Source organism: Melozone crissalis, unplaced genomic scaffold (assembly GCF_028551555.1).
Source record: "Melozone crissalis strain CALT ecotype California unplaced genomic scaffold, PUWL_Pcris_2 ptg000042l_1, whole genome shotgun sequence".
NCBI classification, from domain to species: domain Eukaryota; kingdom Metazoa; phylum Chordata; class Aves; order Passeriformes; family Passerellidae; genus Melozone; species Melozone crissalis.
In genome coordinates, this window is record NW_026535820.1 from 35,061,547 (window position 1) to 35,078,383 (window position 16,837).

Sequence of the window (16,837 nt, forward strand, 5' to 3'; positions counted from 1 at the left end):
CCGCCCCCGCGGTGCTCCCGGCCCCCGCCACCATGCATCGCTCACTCCGCGCCTGCCGCCGCCTCGGCCGCTCCGCCGGCCTCCTCCTGTCCTGCCCGCCGCCCCCGCTGCCTCCCGCCGCCGCCGGCCGCTGGATCCCGGCGCCGCCCCGTGCCGCCATGGTGAGCCCCGCGGGCAGGGGAGCGGGGACCGTGACCTCTAAGTGCCACCGCCGGCCGCCCTCGCTCCGCCCCGCCCCGCGGGCAGCGGGAGCGGGCGGTGACAGCGGGAACCGCGGCCGCCGGCTGCGTCCGGGCTGTAATCCCGCGTGCTGCTCCGTCGGGAGCGCGCCGGCACCGGGAAGACGAGTCCGCCATCCTCTGCCGGGCTTTTGCGGCCATTTCCCGCATCCTTCCTGCGGCCCGGCCCGGCCCGGCTCGGCTCGGCTGGGCAGCCGGGATGTGCAGCGCGCAGCTCTCCCTCTGCCGTGGCGCTGGCCCGGGGCAGATTGAGGCCCTGAGCACGGCCCTGAGCCGCCGGGCAGCAAAGGTGTTGGTGCGGGACCCGCTCCGCAGAGCCGCGCTGTGCGGCGCTGCTTCCACAGGAATTCTTGGCGCTTTCTTGGAGCTGTTGAGGTGCAGATAATAAAAAGCTGTATCCGCACAGGAATGGGAATATTCGTCACTGAAATAGCTTTGGGGCTGCCTGAAAATTGGGGAGTTTTCAGCTGAGAACTACCCGGTGCTTCTAGCGGGCATCATCAGGAGATATTCGTGTATAATCAGTTGATTGTCCGGCTCGGACGCGAGTGGGACTCGATTGTTGCAAGCGGTTCAGCATAGAAACAGAAACACTGTTTGGATACAGAACTTCCAGTCTCAGTTCTAACGCGCTGGATGTTGCATGGAAGCCTTAGTCTCTGGTGTATCTTTGTGAGTTCACTCCTTAAAACGAGTTAATGTAAACTGTGAGAAGAATTTCAGCAGAAGGTGCTGTGTTAAGGATTTTATCGATTCCTTAGTTTACTAAATTTACTAAATGACTAACTTAGTTAATCAGTTTATCTAGAACAGCAGTTTCCAGCCTGCAATATTGATGAAGTTGTAAAAAGTAGCATTTAATAAAACAAGATTTCCAGTGAGTGAAAAAACTTTGTGGTGGTGAAACTTAGCTATATAAGAAAACTGGTGTCAGAGCAGAATATGTAACTCAAACAACTGGCCTGTTGGATAGTTCCCTTTTTCTATTTTGCCATTTGGCGTCGTCTGAGAAAAACATTCATTCATTTGCTGAAAATCTGGTATTTATGAGTCTGGTCTGCAGTCTTAAAAGAATAAGATGTGTTTTGCTCTTTGCGGGTCAGAAATGTGACCAGTCCTGTGTGTGTTGTGAGTTCCTGGAGTTTAAATAACAGCACTGCTTAAAACATCCCTCAGTGGACTTGGAAGTCAAGCAGCTGTTGAATTCTTACAGGAAAAGTTCTGTATGTTTTTAGGTAAAAGAGGAACCATCAAAAAATTTACTAACCAATATTTAAATTAAAAAAACCAGCCACCCAACAAACCCAAGACATCAGTTTTTGATGTTTGTAGAGATTTTCTCAGTAGCAAGAGTTGTTTTAAAACACATTGTGTATGTAGATACAACCAAATAGTCATGCTGTCCTGGTATGTTTATTGTCTTGCCTTTACTTGGAGCTAAATTGCACAAGATGTTGTAAATGGAATTGTCATAGTGGTCCTTCTGTAGCTGAACATTGTAAAAGGTTTGGGTTGTAAAGGGTAAATTTCAGAATTTGTGACTCAAATTATGTTACTAAAGAGAGATGATGCTTAAAAATGGAAATATTGTTCATCTGCTGAAGGGGAGCAGTAAAACATAAATTCCACATGCTGATGGCCTCAAAAGACTGCTTTTGACATGCTAAAATGGATGTTTCTTTGAATTGAAATACTTATATGCAAAAGTTGCTGCATCCATAGATGAGTGTAATTTTCCACAGGAAGCATTACTGCAGGGGTTCTGCTGTTTGAGTGTCTCTGGTGTGTTATGGTGCAATCAGTTCTGATCGGTGCCCTGCAACAAGGCAAAAGTACAGTTCTGTTTGCCTAACTGTAAGCCTTGGACTGTGTTTGGGTTCTAGGGATTTTGGAGGGCTGACCACACCTTCTCAGGCCTTCAAGGGAAAAAAAAAATAGTTTTGTAAATGTGACGAATAGTAATTGTGAGCAGAGCCTTGCTTGTAGCAAGGTTAGAAATTAGGTGAGCACAGGAGTTTGCTTTGGCTACTGGCAGAGTTTTCAAGTCTCCTTTTGGCTTCTCCTGAGACCCAGGGATGATGGAGTGTGCCACTGATGCCCCATTTTACAGCTGGTCCATGGGTCAGGGATGACTTCAGAAACCTCTTTACACACAGGAGCTGGGACCTTCAGCTCATAAAGCTGCTCAAGGAGTTGAATTCTGCCCAAGGAGCAAGGGAATCATGTTTGTTACAGTCACTGCTGCAGGCTGAGGGTAATGCTGCAGCTCAGTTCTTCAGTCTGCATGAAAAACATCACTTTGCTCTTTTGCCCAATAGCACCTGTTACAACAAGAATCAGCAAGTGACATTCTTCTTAAAGCACCTTGCCCTGTTCATTGAAATTTATGAGTGTGGAATTGGCTAGGAAAGCTGGTTTTGTATTTTTTTTAAATAATTATCTCATTGTTGAAAGGTACTTGTACAAGGATGTGCTGATCCTATTTATCTTTGTTTCATCATTGTTGACATTGGAATTATGTAAGTTTGAGGAATCAGTTGTGCAACTGCTAGCTTTTTTGTCTAAAAGGTTACAGTGGTTTAACTTTTTATATTGTTTGAGGGTGAATATTTTGGATTATTAAACCACTGATGATATTGAGAGCTGGGCTTGGAGCTGAATGGCGTCTGCTTATCCAGCTCTGTGGAAGCTTTGCATTGTGTGCTTTTACAAGGTGTCCAAATGTCAAAAGCAGGGATTTTGAAGACAGTCAATGATCCCAACCGATGGAACGTTAATGTGCTCTCATGAAGACCCACAAACATCCCGATTAAACATTTTTGGTAGTGATATACTAAAGAAGCATTTACTGTGTTCTGTTTGTTGGTAGCATGTAAATGAATGCTAAGTGACTCAAGCAGGACAAAGAGGATTAAATAACATAGGAATTACTCTTCCACAGTAAGCTTTCTATTCTTGAGGAGTCAGTGCCTGGGAGAGCATCAGCCAAAACACAAGATGTGGGGAGCAGGATAGCCATGTGAGAGCTAACCCTTGTTGTGCACTGAGCTGCAGTTTCCTCCAGTTCACAGGCACCACCTCCTCCGAAGTACTCTAAGTGAGCAGGGCTGGTGTCTCTGGTATGTGACTGATGGTGCCTGATGGCAGAATGTCTCTATCTGCCTGGGAATGACAGTAGAGAGGCTGGGACACTTCCCTCTCTCTGCTGCAGCTTGCCATGCGTGGTGATGCAAACCTGGGCAGGCAGAAGGTCAGGGCTGCTGGAGAGGTGTTCTGGCCAATACCCAGCTGTGCTTCTGTCCAAGAGCACTGAGGGAGTGTTCTCTAAAGTGTTCACTAAAGAAGGAGCAAGTAAAATGAGCAAAGAAGAGAGAGGAACAGTCTGACTTCAGAAGTGGACTTCTGAGGAAGAGTAAGAACTATGTGAACATAGATGATGCTTTCCCCATTTTCTCACCCACACTCTTTATGTACTCAGCACTGCTAAGGCCACACCTTGAGTCCTGTGTCCAGTTCTGGGCCTCTCAATTCTGGAAGGACATTGAGGTGCTGGAGTGAGTCCAGAGAAGGGCAGTGAAGCTGGTGAAGGGTCTGAGCACAAGTTCTGTGAGGAGCAGCTGAGGGAGCTGGGGGTGTTTAACCTGGAGAAAAGGGATCTTGGGGGAGGCTTATCACTCTGTACAACTCCTGAAAGGAGGCTGTAGCTAGGTGAGGGTTGGCCTCTTCTCCCACAATGACAGGAAGTGGCCTCAGGCTGCACCCCAGGGGAGGTTCATGTTGGACATCAGGAAGAACTTGTTCACTGGAAGGGGGATCAGGCATTGGAACAGGCTGCCCAGGAAGTGGTGGAATCACCATCCCTGGAATTGTTTATGAAATAAGTGAATGTGGCACTTAGTGCTGTGGTTTGGTTGACATGGGGATGTTTGGTCAGAGGTTGGACTTAATGATCTAGGAGGACTTTTCCCACCTTAATGATTCTATAATTTTCACATCAGGGAGTTTCCTGAGTCTGTGGTTTGTCTGTGTAATAACCCAGTTTAGATCTTTCTTCTGAGGGCTCATTTCATCTTCCCTGAAATGTGATGGATTTCTTGCATCCTCAGCATCAGCTGGCAAGGAGTTTTGTCAGTCTGTGACTTGTGTGAAGGGCTGCTCCCTTTCCCTTGCCTTGAACCTGACTCCTACAAGCATGTTAGGGCTCCTGTGTCTTGTATTGGAAGAGACAGTGAGCAGTTAATACTGGTTATACCTCAGTTTTCCTTCAGTCCCCAGGTTATCTTTTTTTCTGAACAAAAAAGTCACTTGTCTAAGAAAGCTGTTCCCTACCTTTTGTCAAATTTATTGCCTTTGAACTGTTTACAGTAATACATATTTTGGGGATGAAAGAACCAAATCTGCACAAAGACCTTGGACTGTCAATGAATCATGGTGGCACAGCAGTGTTTCTCTTTGTATCCTCTGCTTTTCTTGATAGTTCCTGGCATTTGATTTTCTTCTTTCACTGCACTGGAAGACTGACTTGACTTTATTGACAAGAGGTTTGTTTCCCAAAGACTCAACCCTGAGTCATGTCAGTCACCCCTGGTTATGTCAGGAACCCAGCATTGTAAATGTATATTCCCTGCCTACAGGGCTGAGATTGTTTTACTCTATCCATGCTAAAGAAATAAATAAAGACTCCTCCCCCTTCCTGAGGACTCTGAAAGAAGGTAACTTCCTCTCCTGGGAAAGGATTAATACCTTTCTCACAGAAAATTGGGACTTTTTTAACCAAGGTGTGGAAAGAGGAAGAGTAAACTGTTCTCACTTCTTGTCAGTTCCATAATCTTTGTAGAGCTGCGTATGAATGTGATCACATCATCACAAATTATTGGGCTGTTCTACAAAAAGTAATAAATTACTGTCAGCTAAAATGAATTTAGCCATGCCTGTGTTAGATAATAACAGATGCTAGGTGGATACATGACATAGAAATGTTACCATACATAAATATTACATTAAATAACACTTAGATATACTATATCTACTATACCTATAGATGTAGTAGATATATATCACGAGGGGTGATAATATAGAGTACTTGAAAGACTGTTGAAGGGAAGAGAAGGGGAGGAGGAAGAAGGAAAAAGAGAAGGGGAACAGTGAGAGAGTGAGCAAAAAGGAGAAGGAGTGGTTTACTAAGAATAAGGGTATTAAGTTGAAAGCAGAGCGATGAAAGAGAAGGCTTTAATTAAGTGTTGCATTAATCATTATGTTAAACTTACTTTTGCCTATACCTTCTACTCTTTACAATGTCAAAATGAATTTCTTATTTGTGTCCCTTTCACATTTAATCTTCCCATTGAGATCGGTTGAAGTCACAAGTTTAGCTAAAATTATTAGTTCTATAAGTATCATTGTTATGTTAATTGTATTTTACTGTTCACTATTATGTCTCTGGGAGCTCCTTGATGAGTTATTGTAATGCTTCTACAAGTTATCCCATAAGTATTAAGTAATTTAAGTTTAAGAATATCTTAGGGCCCTAGCATAAAGATTATTCCCTGTTTCTAAAAGAAATAAAAAAGGGGGAATTGTGGAGTGTCCCTGCCCCAGGAGGCGAGGATTCTACCCAGACAGACAGCATCGGGCGAGGGGCATGATTTAAAGAAGATTTAAAGAAAATTTAAAGAAGGTTCCGCCCCTCCACCCTGTGGGTCATGCCTCCACAAGCCCGGGAAAAGACACTCCGCCCCATTTTGTCAAATGAGGAATGGCCCCAGAATGTTCTTCTGTTCCTGTGCCCTCATTGGTTTCAATCCCTCTGCAATGTTCCCGCCTTGGCTTTTGCATTGGTTGTCTTCCCCGATCCACCCCTTTGGAGTCTCCTCTCCTCTTACTATTGGACCCCGACCCTAAACTCCACCCATATAAAACCCTTAGCCCTATTCCCTCATTTCTTGTCTTGGGCCCTGGCGTAATGGAGGACCCTGGATTTTGGTAAACCAAGGCACATCCTGTTGCCTTCCTTTCCCTGCTGGCGGTCGGTGGCTGCCTGGGGCCTGAGCCTTGGGGCCCGGGGAGTTGTTGTGCCCCTCACTGCAGCAGGACGTGACAATGGTACATGGTTTGTTTTGTGACTTCTGGTGAGACAGCTGCTCAAACTAGGACTTTCCAGATGTAATTAGGGGCACCTGTGACTAGCTGCATGTCTTGGCTTTGTAGTTTTTTCCATCTTCTTTCTCTTGACTACTTGCTTTCAAATAGAATATACTGATTGCCAGATTTTTTAAAAATTTTTTTTCCCTTTTCTATAGTCTTCTCAAGAGGCTTTCCGGATCGAATATGATACCTTTGGTGAACTGAAGGTCCCAAGTGACAAATACTATGGTGCCCAAACTGTGAGATCTACAATGAACTTCAAGATTGGAGGTGTTTCAGAAAGGATGCCAGTAAGTAATTCAAATCTGTGTTCTCTTCTTCTCTAGAGTATGTTTTGTATGTGAAAGTGAATACCCTCTAAATACCTTCTTCTCGGGCTTTTGCTGGAAGTGTAAACAACTTTGAATTTTAGTTAAAGGTAGAAATTTTATAGCAATATATTATTGTGGTGGAAGTATTTCTTGTTGTGTTTAAATAAATTGAATCTTGAATAATTTCATGGTGTTGCTTTATTTTTTAATAACCAGGATGAATAGAAATCTGTCTTTTCATCTTTACAAAGATGATAAAGCAATTGGAGTAATTTGATGTAGCATTTATCTAGTTTGTTATTGAAGTAGTCTAGTATAGCACAAGTTAATATTAACTTAATTTGTCATGTGTAGCTGTGCATAGGCCATTAATGTGCACATGCTTTGTCATATACTGAATCTCCATGTACTGAAATTTGTCAGTTTTCCTTCAAGAGGCTGTTTTAGAAATGGAACCGGTTCAATTCTAATGCACATGACTTTTGATACACAGAGCATGCCTGGCCTTGCAGAAAGAGCTGTGTCTCCCCTCTGGGCTGTTGGGGTGAATGTTGCTGTTGGTGGGAACATAATCCCAGATGAGCTGATTGCTCTCTGGCTTGGCTGATGGACTGCTGCTGGGTTTAAGATCAGCAGCAGTTTGGTTTAGAACTAGACATGCACTATAAATTGATGACATATCCTTTGGGGGACAGAAATTGTGTGTTTAAACTTACCCTTGTGTCTCAGGTTCAAGTCATAAGGGCTTTTGGCATCTTGAAGAGAGCAGCTGCTGAAGTAAATCAAGACTATGGTCTCGACCCCAAGATTGCTAAAGCCATTGTGCAGGCAGCAAATGAGGTAGGAATGAGATGTTCAAAATGCTGCAACTACCACTGTGCTTGTGTTAAGCTTTTCACAGGAGGGTGGGGGATTGCATTGCTCAGATTTTTAGAGGAAAGCATTTCCTATTAGTAAATCTTGTTCTCCAAAGATCATTTACTTAATATAATATGTTACTATTTTCTTTCTTGCATGTAAAGAAATGATAGGATGTTCCAATGCATGTTGATAAATGCCACCCAAGTGCAGAATTGTGAGTGACAATTATTTGAGGTGTGATAATACCAGGTGTTTCGCTTTGAATAAATCAAATCAAACAGATTTGTTTATCTAGAAGCATTTTTAACAGAGTTTTCTTGTCCTGACTAGCTTAAAAAATATTTCAGTGGTGGCAGAAGCTGTATTCTTTTCCTAACAGCTGTAGCGCCTTAAGTCCTAAGACCCAATAGCTTTGGAGAACTCCAGAATATATCCATGCTCTCCTGGTTTATAGGGTTCCTCTATTTAAAGGGTAATTAGAAGATTAGAAGATTTCCCTAGTTAAAGGGGAATTAGAAGGGTGCATTAGAAGATTTGGTGGATTACGGGTCCTTAGTTTAGATCCATAAACTCTGAAAGTTGTTTATGGCTTTCTTCATTGTATTCTAAAAACACCCTTGCTGTGATACACTTTTCGTCACCTCCAAAATAATTTTCTAACACAACTTCAATAAAAAGAGGAATCAAGTTACTCTTGGAGGTGGGAACGTTGCTCCTGTATAAGATGGGAAATAAAGAAGATCCTTTCTTGAACATGATTCCAGGAGGACTGATGTATCCTGGTAATCTGATTGTCAAGCCTCAGAGTTGTGACAACTCCTTTTTGACAACAGCTCCTTTTTCTGAGGATGATATGTGTGGGGTGATACTTCTGAGCGCAGATTTTGATACTATGACAAACAGTGTTTAGAAAACTCTCTGAATGTGTCTGAAGATTCAACAGGCTCCAAAAAATGTTGATCAAAAACGAGAATGCCTTACAGAAAGGAGGTGTTTGAGACTGAGAGCCATCTGTTTGCTTTATTGATGCAGCATGTAATGTCTGCAGGTGTAAGAGGTCTGGAACTTCCCTGCATGAATTTTCTTTATTGAGACATATTGGAGTCCAGTTACACAGAGAGAAGATGTAACCTAAAGTACCTTTTAAAAATACTTTGTCTATGTCTGTAGAACATGAAATCAAAATCTGTATATCTCTGTATTTCACAATTCAGTCTTCAAGAAGCATAGGAAGTGTTTTTTTCTCTTCTAATATCTGGTATTACGTAAAAACATCTTAATTATTCTAGTGTAAATTTAAAAATATAATGGAGAGCATAATTTTAATTATGGCAATAAAATTTTCAGGTTCTTGTTTTTCTACTGGAACATTTTTTCTGTTTTTTCCATTATAGGTAGCTGAAGGAAAATTAAATGATCACTTCCCTTTGGTGGTGTGGCAGACTGGATCTGGAACTCAAACCAATATGAATGTCAATGAAGTCATCAGCAACAGAGCTATTGAGATAATGGGAGGGACACTGGGAAGCAAAAAGCCAGTGCATCCAAATGATCATGTTAACAAAAGCCAGGTTGTTAGACTTGTTTTATACTGCTTTTAATTTCAAAGGTTTTGTGTCTTTGAATTGTGAATTTTGAGTTTTCTTGTATCCACTGTTTTAGGTTGAAAAAAATGTTTTGTGGACGACTTTGGTAACAATTTTCTGGTTTTTTTCAGTTCAAATGAACTTTAAGATGTTTTTCAGTGACAGTATGAGCTTTTCAGATTAAAAACTTTTAATTCAGTCATGATAGTTAAATTCATACATAATGTATTAGGCAGTGGTGGCCTTGTGAGAACCACTGCTACAGTCTTAAAGATGTTCAATATAGGTCCAGTTTCTAAAAGTTGGATCATGGTAGGCATTTTTATTATGCTTCTCTCTTAAACTTCATCTACTTTGAAGGAAAGGTTCAGCCACTGACTTGGTTGTTTCCCTTCCTGATCCTTTGTGCTTACTCAGTATTCTGTGAACAATGGATTTAACATTATCAAAGCAACATGTGTGTTTTAAAGTCACCTACAACTCCTTTAAAATCATTGTCCATTTGTTAGCCATCTCTCATAACTACTATAGTAATTCCTTCTTTTGTCCCAAGGTTGTTATGAGCAATCTATTAAATTTAACTTTGTGTGGGTGTATTCGTAAAAAGTTGATTTATCAAGAAGAAACTGACCTTGTGGAACACCCCTAAGCTGCTTACTCTTAGTTTAGTTTCTAATAATTTATGAGATAACGAGAATAAAGCCACACATGTACCTCTTACAGCAGCAATGGTGAGAAAAGATTGTAAATTAATATTCTTGTTTTTTTTCTCCACAGAGTTCAAATGACACTTTCCCAACAGCAATGCATATTGCTGCTGCCCAGGAGGTTAATGAGGTCTTGTTACCTGGATTAAAGAAGCTACAGAATGCACTTGAAGGGAAATCCAAAGAGTTTTCCCAAATCATTAAAATAGGGCGCACTCATACGCAAGATGCTGTTCCACTTACGCTTGGGCAGGTAAAAAAAGAATTAAAATTATGGCTTTCTTTGGGAAATTCGAACTTAAGGATGCCTAAATTAAATTGATAGTTTAGGATAAAATATAGGAAAATGGCTGAATCTCAGCCTGAGTATTTTCAGTCTTTACTGGAGTTTGCTGGATAAGCTGTGCTGTAACACATGCATCATAATTTTTATTGATTTTTTTCCCATATGTATTTTATTTCTAACAGTAATAAATTAGAAATTATTTTTAAATGATGTTTCATTACCAGATACACAGCACAGTTTTTCTGTTTCACTGACTTTGCAGGGAACAGGTAGTTGTTGTCTGTAATCTGTAAATTTATATAAGTTGTGTTTTGCCAACACACAAAACTACTAAATATTGCGAGTGAAAAATTTCAATACATAATCTTGTGCGTATAAATGTGTGTATATATATAGAGAGAGAGATAGATATCTATATCCCTATAACATTTCCCATATATAAGATGGCAGATGTTATCATATTGTCAGGAATGGCTTATGTTACAGTAATTTAGTAATTAATTAAACTGAATTGATAGAACACCAGTAGAATTTATGGACTTTTTCCAAGAATGCGCAGGTGGGATTTTTCTTAACTAAAATTAAGTGATCAAAGCCCAAGATCTATTTCTCTATTTGTTCTTTCAGAACATTAATGTAATCTTGGAGATGATTTACTATGGAATCAGATCCTGCTAAGTACACAACTAAGATAAAAAGTGAGAGAAGGATGCATTATGTATAATTATGTATGTTATGTCTTTCTATATTAAGATTGGTTTAATGTATAATTTTTTGGTGCATGGGACCAGTCCTTTAATAGAGGTATACTTACCCTCTTATGCAAACATGCTTAGGTTTAACATTTGGGTGAAGCTCAGTGCCTTCAGGTTTTTAAAGGAATTAGTCAAATCACGTTAAAAATCTAAATAATCCGGATGCTTATTCTTGCTTGTTGCCTTTGTTCCTTAAACCTGTCCTCCTTTCTTTCAAAGGAGTTTAGTGGCTATGTGCAGCAAATCAAGTACGGCGTGGCCAGGATTGAATCCAGCATGCCAAGGGTGTACCAGCTGGCAGCTGGCGGCACGGCAGTCGGCACGGGCTTGAACACAAGGGTTGGCTTTGCTGAGAAGGTTGCTGCTAAAGTGGCTGAACTGACGGGTGAGAAACAATATGTGGGAGTGAGGTATCAGTAAAGCAGTGTGTGTGACATGCAGTCAGATTCAAGCTAAATCTGCCCAGTTTCATACTTCTCATAAGCTTAAACACTATTTATATTTTAATGTGAAGCTTTTGTTAAGGCCATGTGTTATATGCCTTCTACTTCGCACTTTTTGGGCAATTTTTTTTTAAAAAGTGTACGCAGTGCATTGAAAGTGACTGAAGTGATGGTGTTTATGCAAGCAAGGCTCTTTGGATATGGATACAGTTTCAGACTTCTATTATTAGCCCAACTATAATGCTTCTGTCTTGATCTTTGCTCCTCTGGCTCTCTTAATTTACAGCGACTTGGTGCAAAAGAAGGAAAAAAATGCTTCCAAAGCCACTCTGGTTTTTTCATATGAAAAAGTTAACTGTCTGATTTTTTTTTAAATCCTGTCTTAATAGATCTTTAAACTTAATTTACAGTGCACTTGAGTTTTTGATCTCTAAACCAGTTCTTTTGTGTCACAGAGTCAGTTTTCAAAATAGCCCTCCCCAAAAAATGTGTGCATCTGTCATTTACATTTGCTGTAAAATCTGAAGTTGCTTAGTGACAGTATTTTTGTTTTAATGGATTTATTATTCACTGTATTTCAGAGGGTCAAGACTGTCTTGTACCCTGAAAGAGAAGTAACTTGCTGTAAACAACAGCTGCCAGGGGCAGTACAGGGCATGTTTTGGTGGTGGTAGGAAGCTCTCCCATGTCAGTGGGTGTTTTGGATCCTGTATGGGCAAATTGTATGAGTAGTATGGACTCCTGAAGTTCCTTATGCTCTTATAGAGGGTGGCTATTGGCAGAAACAAAAGGAGAAGTTTGGATAGACCTCTCTAACTAACAGAAGGCAGCTGTGCAGTTCACAAGTCCATGCAGTCTGGGTGGGATTTGGTGTTCGTCAGGAAGTGCAAAACACTGGAAGTTACAGGAATCCTGCTGCTCTCCTTTGAACTGGTGCTGAAAGCTCAGATCAGTCGTTCTGGGGGACAGAAATCCAGCCCACAGTCTGTCCTTAGTGATGTCTGTAATTTTTTACAGTCCCATTCTGCTGGGACTGCCCCTTCAGGACAAAGTCCTGAAGGAATGTTTTTCATCGTGGAACCTAGGCTTACATCTCAGGCATTTAATTAACATAAACAGAACTGTTCCTTCCATTGCTGTGCTCCTGTGCTCTTGCTGTTGCCAGGCATCCTCCTAAGTCTGATCCAGCTTTCCCATGTTCTGGCTGGTTTATTGTTCCCTTCCATTGTGACTACTTCTTACTTATCCTAATGCCTTCACTATGCTGCAGAAACATCTATTTTTATAGCTGAAAGCATCACAGCAATTAACAATCTAAAGTGTCTAACTTGATTTAATGCAAGAAATGCCTAAGTTGGGCTAACTTTTGAAATATTATTGCCATCCACAAAGCACTGTGGTGCAGAAGCAGTGCTTAGAATGCAACACACTCTGAAGGGTTGAAATTTGTACCTTTGTTGTAGGTGGATGCTCAAATTTTATACTCTTCTGTCTTTTAATGACTTTCATTATGTCTTTTTGTATTTAATTTACTTTAAGAAATATGTTTATGAAGAAAGCTCTAGTGGAAAGAGATGATCTTACAGGGTTGTTAATTTTTAATTTTTTATTAAGCCAGTTATGTGTTTGATTTTCTGGTTTATGTCTGCAATGAAGTGCTTCACTGGTTTAATGTTTACACCCTCTGTGTCCCTGTAGGTTTGCCTTTTGTCACTGCTCCCAATAAGTTTGAAGCTCTTGCAGCTCACGATGCCCTGGTGGAGCTCAGTGGAGCCATGAACACAGTGGCGTGCAGTCTGATGAAAATTGCCAATGACATTCGCTTCCTGGGCTCGGGGCCACGCTCTGGGCTGGGGGAGCTCATCCTGCCTGAAAATGAGCCAGGGAGCAGCATCATGCCAGGTACAGAGAATACATGCAGAGAAAAATGACCTGTTCCTTTTTTTTTTTTTTTTTTTTTTTGACCACTGTCTTTTAACAGGTGTTTACCAAACACTGTCACAAATGTCAGTCAGTCTGTGATTCTCTCAGGTTTTATCTACTCTATTTTACCAAAACCCCTGTTCATAAAAATGCTTGCACAGTTGTGTGCTGGCAAGTGTATGGGGGAGTGTAGTATCTGTAAGAATATGGCTTTATTAACACAGGCGTACTTCTCAGAGCTTTCTTTTAGAATTGCAAGATCTCTACAATTTTTAGGTAAAGGCTTTTCTGAAATAATCTTTCATCTGTGAATTGTAGCAATACTGTCGTGTAACTTGACTTTGGTCTCTACTTCCTGATATGATTAGTGTTATGCGCTCCTGTTTTCCCTTCTGCAATGATCTGATTGTATGGGAGGATTAGGAAGAAAGGAATAATACTAGTAATCATTTCTTTCATCTCCTAAAAAAGTGTGTCCATATGAATAATGCACATCCAAAACTATTTTAAGTTGTTCTTCCTGTATCATAAACTATAAAAGAAATAGGTCATGAACATATCTGGCTCCAAAAAGGCAGACAATGAATGATTGTGTCTAAAAATTAAATTATAAAACCATAAAACAAACTTGCTTGGAGACCAGTCAAACTTGGTGTGTTTGGTTTGGCAGGGGATTGGTTTTTTTGATTTTTGTGTTTGGGTTTTTTGTTGTTGTTGTTGTTTTTTTTTGTTGTTTTTTTTTCCTGACAGTGTGCTAACTTTATCACAAAGTAATTCTAACACATCACTAATACTTTGCTTGAGCTGAGTAGGATTTGGTAGGGGTCTCCCAGAAATGCCAACTTGCACATGTAAAGACACTGTGGTAATGAACAGCTCTTTAGCTCATGCGCATGTTGAGCTGTTGAGCTCATCCTCAAGCTCTCAGAGTCTTGGGAGACTGCTGAAGCAGCCATAGCTGTTCTACAAATCCTTGCTGAAAATACTGGAGTAGTACATTCAAGTTAATACCATTTGTGGGAATAACCTGATTTTCTGTGGTGTGCAGATAGAGATGAGTAAGACAAGTTACCTTTTACAAAACATTTTCTATTGAATGTGATTCAGTAAAAGTCTGCTGGCCTGGTTGGTTGATTTGTTGGTTTTCCCCCATCCTTCTCCTTTGGTAACCTTTTTCTCTCCCTTTCACAACCAGGAAAAGTGAACCCTACCCAGTGTGAGGCTGTGACCATGGTGGCAGCCCAAGTTATGGGAAATCATGTTGCTGTTACTGTAGGAGGAAGCAATGGACACTTTGAACTGAATGTCTTTAAGCCCATGATGGTAAGTTCATAAAGTTTTACATATCTAGGAGTTTTTAAGTAATTGTACAGTCAGATAATTTACAGACAGAAAAATCCCTCAGTGAACATTGCCAAGGTTGGGGCATCCACAGCATCCCTCAGATACTGTTCCAGTGTCTCACCACCCTCGCAGTAAAGAATTTCTTCCTGATATTGAGCCTAATTTCCCCTCTTTCAGTCTATGTCCACTGCTTCTTGTCCTGTCACTACAGGTCCTGACAAAGAGTCCCTTTCTGCCTTCCCTGTGGGCCCCCTTCAGATACTGGAAGGAAAATAGCCTGTTAAATAGATTGAAATTGCAGGGAGGGCACTGGTTATGAACAAAGGTGTCAGAATGTGCAACTAGCAGTATCTGGATTAAATAATTGGTATTTCTTTCTTTGTCTTGTTAGATTAAAAATGTTTTAAACTCTGCAAGACTTCTAGGAGATGTGTGTGTTTCTTTCACTGACAACTGTGTAGTTGGAATCCAAGCCAATACGGATAGGATCAACAAACTGATGAATGAGTCTCTGATGTTGGTAACAGCACTGAACCCACATATAGGTAGGTTTAAGGCTCAAAAACTTCTCAGAACATACCAAAATATTTTGTGTTAACATTATTTTGTACACTTCTTTTGTATGGTCACAATGCTTGTAAGGTCAAGTCAGGTCAAAAATTAACTTAATTCAGCATTACCAGTTGCTGTTGTAAAAGCTGTGTTCTCCTTGCAGTGGCCATGCCAGGGTATTAGAAAAATAACTGATTAGAGTCAAAAGGAGATTGGGAGAATTGATGTACCTGTTTTCCTAAATTATCATTATTAGAGGTTGAGTGAAAAATTACAATACAAGGCTTTTTAAAATGAGAAGTTCCCAAATATCTTTGATCTAAATTAATGAAGAGTAACAAAATCTACTTTCAGTTCAAGTAAGCAGTAAACATTTGGTGTGCATTTCCTGCACATTGAGTTAAGTAGTAATAGTAATGCCTAGCAAATAATTTTCCAAAGACCGTGTCCCACTTTTCTCACACCTCTGATGAATCATCTGAAATTGCAAATGGATAATTTGTTGGTTTTGTTTTGTAACAGGATATGATAAAGCAGCCAAGATTGCCAAAACAGCGCACAAAGAAGGGACAACGTTAAAAGAAGCTGCTATAAAACTGGGATTCCTTACATCAGAGCAGTTTGATCAGTGGGTGAAGCCTAAAGACATGTTAGGTCCTCAGTAACTTCTGTAAAAAAAAAAGTGTTCTTAATATAAAAAAACAAATAAATATGATATAATATCCATTAGTTGGAAAAATCCTCTGAGATAACTGAGCCCAACCTATGACTGAGCACCAGCGTGTCAGCTAGATGATGGCACTGAGTGCCACATCCTGTCTTCCCTTAAACACCTCCATGGACGGTGACTGAACTGATAATGCCTCAAGAGGCTCACCTGGAACAGAGGCTAGACAGAGTTAAGAAGGAATGAAGTAGGTATTTATTAAAAGGCCTTCAGAGGATACACTTTGGGCTGTGCAAGAGCCTGGCCACGGCTCTGCCCAAGATGGACCCAAGTTGGACACACGAAGGCCAACCAATCATGAGTTTTCACACTTCTATAAGTTTTGGTCCATTTACACATTGGGGTCAGTTGTCCAGTTACACTTTCAGGTTATGACATCCTGTCCTCCCAGATTGCTCTCCTCATCTCTGTTGTTTTTACTTTTTGGGGCTGAAGCTGCAACAGTGTCCTTGGATCTTGCTGGAAAAGGATTGCTTTGTCAACTAAACTGAAGAGAACTCTGAACTTCATATAAAGTGTTACTGAGTTACATACTAAGGCAGTACAGCATCTGAAAAATATGAAAGCTAAAACTTAAGGCATCACTACTTCCCTGGGTGCTCCATTCCCATGTTTAAGCACCCCTTCTGTGAAGAAATCATTGTCTAAACCTCCCCTGGTGCACCTTAAGACTGTGTCCTTTTGTCCTGTCACTTCTTACCTGGGCGAAGAGCCCAAGGCCCACCTGGCTACACCCTCCTTTCAGGTGGTTGCAGAGAGCGATAAATGTCTCTCCTGAGCCTCCTTTTTGCCAGGCTCAACACCCCCAGCTCCCTCCGCAGCTCATGGCGCCTGTGCTCCACAGACCCTTCATCAGCCTTGTTGCCTTTCTGTGGGCTTGCTCCAGCACCTCCATGTCCGTCCTGAATTGAGCACCCCAGAACGGGACATGGTACTCCATGTGTGGCCTCAGCAGGGCC

The 16,837-nt window shown here is 41.1% G+C and overlaps 1 protein-coding gene across 3 annotated transcripts; it reads left to right on the forward strand.

Annotated features, from left to right (window-relative positions):
- Positions 1 to 32: 32 nt before the first annotated feature.
- Positions 33 to 15,858, forward strand: FH (fumarate hydratase). Of its 3 annotated transcripts, none has more exons than XM_054284803.1 (10): positions 33 to 161; positions 6,539 to 6,673; positions 7,424 to 7,534; positions 8,950 to 9,126; positions 9,919 to 10,101; positions 11,109 to 11,274; positions 13,031 to 13,234; positions 14,451 to 14,578; positions 14,991 to 15,144; positions 15,674 to 15,858. In XM_054284803.1, the coding sequence occupies exons 1-10, from the start codon at positions 33 to 35 to the stop codon at positions 15,814 to 15,816; spliced, it is 1,530 nt and encodes a 509-aa protein (XP_054140778.1). In that variant the 3' UTR covers positions 15,817 to 15,858. The 3 variants fall into 3 exon arrangements, with proteins under 3 accessions (XP_054140778.1, XP_054140780.1, XP_054140779.1); XM_054284804.1 differs by lacking the exon at positions 33 to 161 and adding an exon at positions 798 to 911 and having other exon boundaries at positions 15,674 to 15,857; XM_054284805.1 differs by lacking the exons at positions 33 to 161; positions 9,919 to 10,101 and adding an exon at positions 796 to 911.
- The last annotated feature ends 979 nt before the right edge of the window (positions 15,859 to 16,837 follow it).